Source organism: Cynoglossus semilaevis, chromosome 15 (genome assembly GCF_000523025.1).
Source record: "Cynoglossus semilaevis isolate Cse_v1.0 chromosome 15, Cse_v1.0, whole genome shotgun sequence".
Lineage (NCBI taxonomy): Eukaryota > Metazoa > Chordata > Actinopteri > Pleuronectiformes > Cynoglossidae > Cynoglossus > Cynoglossus semilaevis.
In genome coordinates, this window is record NC_024321.1 from 19,072,335 (window position 1) to 19,080,923 (window position 8,589).

Genomic DNA, 8,589 nt, shown 5'->3' on the forward strand with positions numbered 1-8,589 from the left:
CCCCCGCCAAACTCTACCACCAGCCGAGCCGTACGTCACCTGCCCCCTGGTGTCCACTCCCACTTTTATTGTTGTTATCATCCAACACTTAGCTTTTACGGCTCTTCCTGACAAATCCTCGCAATAAAGTCATAATCCATTTATGAAGAGGCCTAACTAATCAATTAATGAAAATTGGACCTACAAAGGCAGGGCGTGGGCCATTGATCGAGGGAGGCTGTGTGGGGCCGATGAACCTTTTAAAATACTTGTTAACACCGAGGAATCAAAGAGCTGAAATGGAATTGCTTCTCTAGCAATTAGTTTATTGATTTAATCAAGGGTCTTTAATGTAGAGGCTAACGGTGTGTGTGTGTGGGAGGGGGAGGGGTGTGGGGGGGGTGTTAGGTGGTCTGCTACTCTGGCCAATAAAGTCAGGATTTGCGTATGTCGTGTTCTTAAAGAAACAGATGAGGCAGCTGAAGTGGAGGGTTTTCTCCTTTTCTTAATTCCTGTCTTTGTACAAAACGCAGCGACTCGTTCTTTTGACCTCCCTCTCCTTTTTACACGGCGCCACCCTGTGTCTGGACCTGGGGTGCATTGAATTTACTCACTAGCATAGGGCGAGTTGCCAGCAGATCCGTTGAGGAAGTTGGGCGAGGTGCCCAGAGTCGCCATGCCGGAGTTAGCGTAGCCGTTCATGCTAGTGGAGACAGAGCTGTAGCTACCCTGCTGAGGGGTGGAGCTGGGGACATAACCGTGGGGGGACACGCTGCTGGTGCTCCGACTGAAACCTACGGATGGGGAGAGAGAGAGAGAGAGAGAGAGAGAGAGAGAGGTGTCAGGGGCAGAGCAGATGGCAGACACAACAACAGAGAGCTAGCCCACATGCAGCGCTGCCAAATTCTCTTTTTCTTACACAGTAATGGACACAGAGAAGAGAAATGTTCCACCAAAGTCAGACGGCATATGGCAGAGTGAGGAAGATGAAGTCAGAAGACGAGCAGGATCAGAACGGCTCCTCTGAAACACCTTTGACCTCAGAGGCTTTTCTTCAAAATTAAATCTATCGATCAAACAATTAAGACTCCAAGTCCTGGAATCTGTAAAAACATAAAGCCGGCCTCGCTGATGCTTCACGCACGGGGACAGTGAACGTTAGGAGGACGAGGAAAATCCAGGGCTATAAATATACAGCTCAGGTCAAACATGCTGACACTGGACGAAAAACAAAATCAAAAAAATCCGACGTTTCGACTCCTGCCTGTGGAAGCCCGGTCTCCTGTAATTAGTTGTCACCCACTCCGTCCTCGTCCCCCGTTGGTTGGACAGAGTTGGAGGCGGAGGAGCGGCTGCTGAGATCTGTTCTTTTCTTCTCTTCTCTGGAAGTTTCCTGATGAAGATGGAGTGCGGAGGAAGCAGCGGAGAGGCTTATTGTGAGAATTGAGACACATCCAGCGGCTGCTCCGTCCACTCTGCTCGGCTTCCCCTGATACATGTGATGAATCACCGCTGACTGCCCCCCCATCTCTCTCTGTCAGACGGGGGCCGACCCCAGTCTAATATACACACCCTTAGGGCTCAGTCATATTTCTCCATCCTCCTCCGTCCATGAATCTCTCGTTCTCTATTTTTCACTCTCTCCTCCTCTCAACCTTTTCCTGTTTTTGTTGCCAGCGCCCCCCCCACCTGCCCCCCCACCCCGTCCCCTTTTTTGAACGTCTTATTTTGCCTTTTGTTAATTGCCCAAAAGAAAAAAAAAAGAAACACAACTTTTATATAAACGCACTCTTCTCCTGAAGAATCACTGGTTACGTAATGTTGACTCTTACCCTGATTGGCTGTTTGTGCGACCTCTGACCCGGTGAATGAGTTCACGGCCATCATGCCAGCGTGGACAGATCCGCTGCCAAGGCTGGCCAGCTGGTTGTGTCCTCGTGGTACTGTTGTGTACAGAGCTTCTGCGATGTCGGCTGCTCGTTTCAGGATCATCTCCTGACGACAACGGGGAAAAACAGCTGTGGTCAGCAGTGGTCAGAAGACGGGGTTTTTTTTTTATCCAAACTTTGTGATTCGTGGATTTGAATGGATCGTCCAATGATGTCAGGGTTTTATCTTTAACGAGGAACGTTTCATCGTCAGTATTTCTCTGCAGTTCACAGACTAGAACGTCAATAACCCAGGGTGGAAATACCTACAATATAATGTGTGTGTGTGTGTGTGTGTGTGTGTGCGTGTTTACCTGGTTATTGTGAGGCATCCCGTACAAGGCCTCGACCAGGTCTGCTGCTCTCTTTAAGATCACCTCCTACGATCAGGCAGGAGAGACGGAGGAGATTAATCTGGAGTTCCAGCTCAAAGAGTTCCGTCACTTTTATTACATTTCTTTCCTACATTATGCTGTGAATGCGGAACCGAGTGAGCGAGAGAGAAGAACGACGTTCCTACAGAAGGAAGGGAAGAGAAATGGGTCCGTCCTGGCACTCTGTTACTCACAGGGCAGTTTGGGGGGAGTGTGGGGGGGGCAGAGGGGAGACTCCCTGATCTGTGAATAAAACATGAGCCTGTTTCCTTCTTATCAGTCGACCGTCGTCTACGTCTTCTCCTCCCTCCTGTCACGGCCGGATCATGAATCTACCTGGCGTGATGAGGCATCCGTCTGATTTAACACAACACATCATCAGGTCGACGCCCCGACAACTGCCCCTGTCAGCGGGGACACCCCCGTCTCCTGCCCCGTATTAACCCTGCTAACGAACCAGATGAAACGTCCTGCGTCGGATTTGTGTGATTCATGTGGAACGTGGCTGAAGAACCTGCTCGGTTGACTTTCCCTCATCAAACATTTATCCTAACATGGAGGGGTTTTTTTCCCTCCTCTCCCCCCTCTCCTTCTCTCCTCTCCCCCCTCGTGGAGTGTGTGATTCCAGGCACTTGTCATCCGTGCCGGTGTGATGCAGACCCCGGTGGCCCTTCAAAACCCTTTTTAAAAGTTAATGTGCCGGGGCCGGGCTCTACGCTGGAGGTGCGACAAGCAGAAAATTGCAGCCCCATTTCCTCCAACCTCCCCTTGATTTTTGTCTCTCCCTCCTTTTCTCTCACTCGTGCGCACACACGCTGTGCTCTATACCCTCCTGAGTGTCTCCCTCGCTGCGAACAAGCCCCGGAGCATGTGTGCTCTCTGTTCCACGACACGCCGCCTTTCAATCAGACCTCATATAACACACTCACAGGCACAGCCACAGGCACGGCCTCACACACACACACACACACACACCGCGCACACACACACACACACACACGTGGTGCCTGTCGAGCGCGGCTAGGACATGACGAGAGGGTCAGCGAAGCAATAAAGATTGTAGAGCGCTGTCCGAGGCGCTAAATTCACTCAATAATGGGAGCACTGCCTCTGTGTTAACCTCCCATTACTGGCACTATCTGGGGGGAGGCAGAGAGGAGGGTGGGAGGGTGGGAGGGTGGGGCGAGGCAGAGAGGTGAGCCCAGAGAGGAGGCCTGCTCGAGGTGATTGAGAGACGTGGAGGCCCTGGGTAGGTAAGTAGTTCTTTAGTATGTATGCACCGCTCCTCGCTTCCCTCTCTTTGCTTTTTCTAAAGCCTGGAGCCTCCCAGGGATCAGTAGATAGATGGATGGATGAAGGCAGGGAGGAGGAGGAGGAGGAGGAGGAGGAGAGTGAAATGAGGAAAGTATTGAGCATTATGACCCAAACAGATCTCCAGCTGGAGAGTGGGGCTGTTGTGGGGGGGTGGACATGTGACTCTCCGCTCTTTGACTCTCTGTATTAATGGCTGGCTCCTGTTCCTGTGCCTCGTCTGTACCTATGAGCTTCTCGTTAGTGAAGGGATCTGTCCGGTGGCTAAACGTGATTAGGCAGCGCTCCAGAGTCATCCTGATAAACAGATAAATGTGGTTAGCTCCAAACTGCCTTCCTCGTCTGTGGCTGTAAGGGGAGACCATTTCCTGGGTCCAGGGTCTCTTCCCGTAAAGTCAGGTCCGCAGAGACGCCAACAGGAAGGGGAACCTGATCCAGAGCAGGGCCTGGCCCTGTCTGGCAGGGCGGTCACTCATTATCTGGCCCCACATCCCAGCTCCACCACAGCCTCAGCTAACCAGCCTCCACCTCTGGGTCTGGGTCCGTCAGCTGCAGCTCCGTGTGGAGTTAGAGTTAGAGGTTAGAGTTAGAGGTAGAGGTAGAGGTAGAGGTAGAGTTAGAGTTAGAGGTAGAGTCAGCGTTAGAGTCAGAGGTAGAGTTAGAGGGAGAGGGAGAGGGAGAGGTAGAGGTAGAGGTAGAGGTAGAGGTAGAGTTAGAGTTAGAGGTAGAGTCAGCGTTAGAGTCAGAGGTAGAGTTAGAGGTAGAGGTAGAGGTAGAGGTAGAGGTTAGGGTTAGAGGTAGAGGTAGAGGTAGAGTTAGAGTTAGAGGTAGAGGTAGAGTTAGAGTTAGAGGTAGAAGTAGAGTTAGAGTTAGAGTTAGAGTCAGAGTCAGAGTTAGAGTTAGAGTCAGAGTTAGAGTTAGAGTCAGAGTTAGAGTTAGAGTCAGAGTTAGAGTTAGAGTCAGAGTTAGAGTTAGAGTTAGAGGTAGAGCAGCCGCTGATGAAGAGTTCAATCACTTTGTCAGAGTGAGTCGTCCACTCAGTCAGTGACACGATGACTGGAACATAGAGTCCCATGACGTGTTGGGGTCTGTGCCCGTCTGCTGCCCCTCTGCTGCCCCTCTGCTGCCCACCATGTTTGACAGGAGTGCAGTCGACAAACTGGTCTCTCAACGAGAGCTCAAATCAATAAAAGGTAAAATGAACAACTGGTCCTGGCACGGAGACATGGACAACACTGGGGGAGGAGGAGGAGGAGGAGGAGGAGGAGATGAATGGCTAGGACGATGTTTAGAGAGATACAGGGGGTTGATAGGCTAAAGAGCAGAACTCCCCAGGACAAGTCTGTCTCCTGCAGACATGACACACAGAGAGGAGCAGTGATTTCTCTATCATCCTTCTGCATCTACCTGGCCTCTCCATCTCTGCCTGATGATGACTGCTCTCTGTGTGTGTGTGTGTTCAGGCACAGAAACAGACGCATGTGTGTGTGTGTGTGAGTGTGTGTGCGCTGAAAGTAATAAAGTCCACCCGGGGTTGACTTCGATCCACTGACCCAGCAGGAGGTAAGACTGGACAGCTATGATGGATCACCTAACCTGCTTCTGCCTCTCTCTCTCTCTCTCTCTCTCTCTCACCCTCCCTTCATCCATCCCCTTCCTCTCTCGCTCCTGGCCGGTCCAGATGACCTTATACAGAGTGGAAGGATGAATAGACTTGTTTGTGTGTTCGCTGCACAAATATGGCGTTTGTTGGAGCGGGAACTTGACGATGAACATATGATCAGGCGTGCGTGCTGCCGCGCAGCGCGGCGTGGCGTACGGCCCGGCGTCCGTGACACACAATCGTCCCTGTGTGTCGGAGGTCGAGCCGTCCTTGTGCCACGTATATCCATATATGCGGTGAAAGCGGAGAAGAGTGTGATACGTGTGTGTGTACCAGCGACACCAGTTCCTGTAAAATAACAAGTGCGTCTGGCAACCAGCGACACACGAGACGAGGAGGAGCACTGTACCTTGGGTAATCTCTCCTGGTCTCCTGGGTGTCTGGGGATGACCTTCTGTAACCTCTGGAAACCGTAGTCTATGGTTGGCTCGTTTAGTGCTGAGAGAGAGACACAGAGACACAGAGAGAGAGAGATAAAGTCTTAATTCTCGTTTTGTTTTTTATTAATGAAACTCCCCTGTTGTTCTGGAGACACTGTGAGGTAGAACAGGAGAACGGAGCGGTGGCGGCGGCGGCGGCGACTGACTGACGCGTGGTTGTACCTGCAGTGGTGACTGTTTCTCTGTTACGTCTTTGTTTGTCTGTGATGTAATGAATCTCTCTCTGTCGCTGCTTTGAGCTTAATAAAAAGACTGTCAGGAATCAGGCCGCCGTGTGTGTGTGTGTGTGTGTGTGTGTGTGTGTGTGTGTGTGTGTGTGTCCTGTGGTCCTGCGTTGATCATCGACTAATATAGGCAATTACAGAGGCTGGTTCCAATATAACAAAGGCTTGGACGCTCCGGGGAGGAGGCTGAACACACACACACACACACACACACACTCTGCTGGTTGTGCCTCAGTAATTGAATATGAGAAGATTTACCATGAATATTTAAACGTTGGAATAAAAACGATGAAGATCTGAGTCTTCTAGTCAAACACTCAGCGCTGAGGTTGTTGGATAAACGTAAACGCTGCGTCTCATCATTAATTTCTGATGTACTCTCTGTTGCCCCGTCTTTTACCCTCCTGCCTCTTCACAGTTTACCAACCAGACAACGCTGTTGTACAAATACACACCCGTCACGTTGATGGGTAACTAGTGGTGTATGTTGTTCTGTTCCTCTGCAGCGACGCTGCCCCCTGTCTGCGTTTTCTCTCTTTATCGTTACATTTTTTGACACGTATTTTTGTCTTAAACAGTTGGAAAAATTTGTGGCAGTTTGTGGCAGAAATGCTCCTAAAAAAAGCTCTAGGGTTGAGGGCAGAATGACCTTTGCCCCCTGGTTGTGCACCACCTGGTGGTGAGTGTTGACAAACACATCCTGTAAATGTAAGTTGCTACTGGGGAAAAGAAATAAATCTGTCGTCGATTCCGAGTGACTTCCCAGGACGACTGACTGACTGTGTCTGTGATGTCCGTCTGTTTCCCCCGTGGGTCACAGCTTGGACGTTTCCTGAGGGCTGATGCCCCGCTCCCCCCTCAGAAAAGAGCCAGGAGGAACAGAGGAGGAACAGAGGAGGAACACAGGAGGAACACAGGAGGAAACGAGGAGGAACACAGGAGGAACAGAGGAGGAACAGAGGAGGAACACAGGAGGAACACAGGAGGAAACGAGGAGGAACACAGGAGGAACAGAGGAGGAACAGAGGAGGAACAGAGGAGGAACAGAGGAGGAACAGAGGAGGAACAGAGGAGGAACAGAGGAGGAACAGAGGAGGAACAGAGGAGGAACAGAGGAGGAACAGAGGAGGAACAGAGGAGGAACAGAGGAGGAACAGAGGAGCGCTCTCTGACTGAACTTCTGAAGACCGACCCGTACGACAGATCACATCTGTTAGAACATCCGTCCAACAGCAGACAACAAATGATGCCTGACTTTTACTTCTGACGACAAATATTTGTCGCCGCTTCCATTTTGTCTGATCTCCGAGAGCGTAACGAGGATTTGCCCTGGATTAGGGCATCGTTCCACCAACGTCTCAGAGGCTTCAGTTTTTATGATTAATTTTTTATCAGTCCTCCACAAAGTGCCAAATGAGCCTCCAGTGAACAATAGCATCAACATCCTGAGACACACAGATACCCCCGTTACAAATAAAGAGAGCATTTTGGTTTGTGAGAGAGGAAGTGATATCGTCTCTGCTCATTTTCAAGGACCATAAACCAGAGGATGAGCGCGTGGAGGACAACGCACGCCACCGACTACCTGCCTGTGTCTCTTTTGGGATTATCCTGACATTTCATGCTTTTATAACCATGCTCAATATCACATATTTCACAACAGGAGTTAGTGCAGTATAAGAAAATAAAAAAAGTCCCGTGCCTTGAGAGAGGAGGCTGGAGCTCCAGGATTCAGGTATATTTATAATCCTTAGCTGTCGCTCTCCAGAAGAGCAAATCAAAGCCAGTAAAACATAACTGCCATAAATAAATGAATAGATGAGCAACAGCCCTGGACTGGAGGGATTCACCTCGCAATCACCCACATCAGATCAGATCAATGCTCATGGAAATTTCATGAAGCCTAGAATCCACACCGCTTCATATTTCACTATAATAACCCACAGAGCTGCGAGGGGGTGGGGGGGTGGACTATGGAGGGGTGAGGAGTTAGGAGGAGGAGAAGGCTAGCAGGGGTGCTGGAGGTATGAGCTCCGGGGGCGGGCGGTCTGAGACCCTCCAAGTTGAAGGCTGTGGTGTCGGAGGGCGGTGGTTACTGAGAGGGGCGGGGGCCGGGGGGTGTACGCTGAAGCTGACTCGTCTCCTTCTGTGTCACCCAACAGTGTGTGTGCGTTAGTCGGAGGGAGTGAAGAGTGAAGAGCACTTGTGGGGTGGGGTAATTGGCTCTGAGGCTCGATGCTAACGCCTTAACAGCCCTCAGACGGCGGGTGAGGAGCTGATCATCTCACAACCTTCTCTCCAACACACTCCATCTCCCCTCTCCCTCCCCCCCCCCCCCCCCCCCCCCCCCCCTCCCCCTCCCTCTTCCCCTCCCTCTCCCTTTCCGTCTCCCTCTTCCTCTCCCTCTCCCTCTCCCTCTCCCTCCGTCTGTGGAGGTTTTTCTGGTGTCTCACACACACACACACTCCAGATCAATACCTTACAATCTAATTTTTATCCATTTTTCCATAAACCTTGAGACTTTTTTTGCCTTTATTTGCAGAATCCGACGCTAAATAAAGCAGCGCTTGAACATGTCACCAGACCAACGCACCGCGGGAAATTCATACACGGGAAACAGATGAGTGCAGCGTTTGGCTCCTGAAGGAAGGAGAAAGGCTGGAGGAGGAG

The 8,589-nt window shown here is 50.9% G+C and overlaps 1 protein-coding gene across 1 annotated transcript in view; it reads right to left on the minus strand.

Moving 5' to 3' along the window:
• Positions 1-8,589, minus strand: part of ebf1a (EBF transcription factor 1a) — a 48,376-nt gene that overhangs the window by 3,506 nt on the left and 36,281 nt on the right. The window contains exons 12-15 of the mRNA XM_025063374.1: positions 5,605-5,693; positions 2,222-2,287; positions 1,812-1,974; positions 594-773 (exon numbers count right to left, since the gene is read on the minus strand). Coding sequence (XP_024919142.1) covers positions 594-773; positions 1,812-1,974; positions 2,222-2,287; positions 5,605-5,693 — 498 coding nt within the window. The remainder of the gene's footprint in view (positions 1-593; positions 774-1,811; positions 1,975-2,221; positions 2,288-5,604; positions 5,694-8,589) is intronic.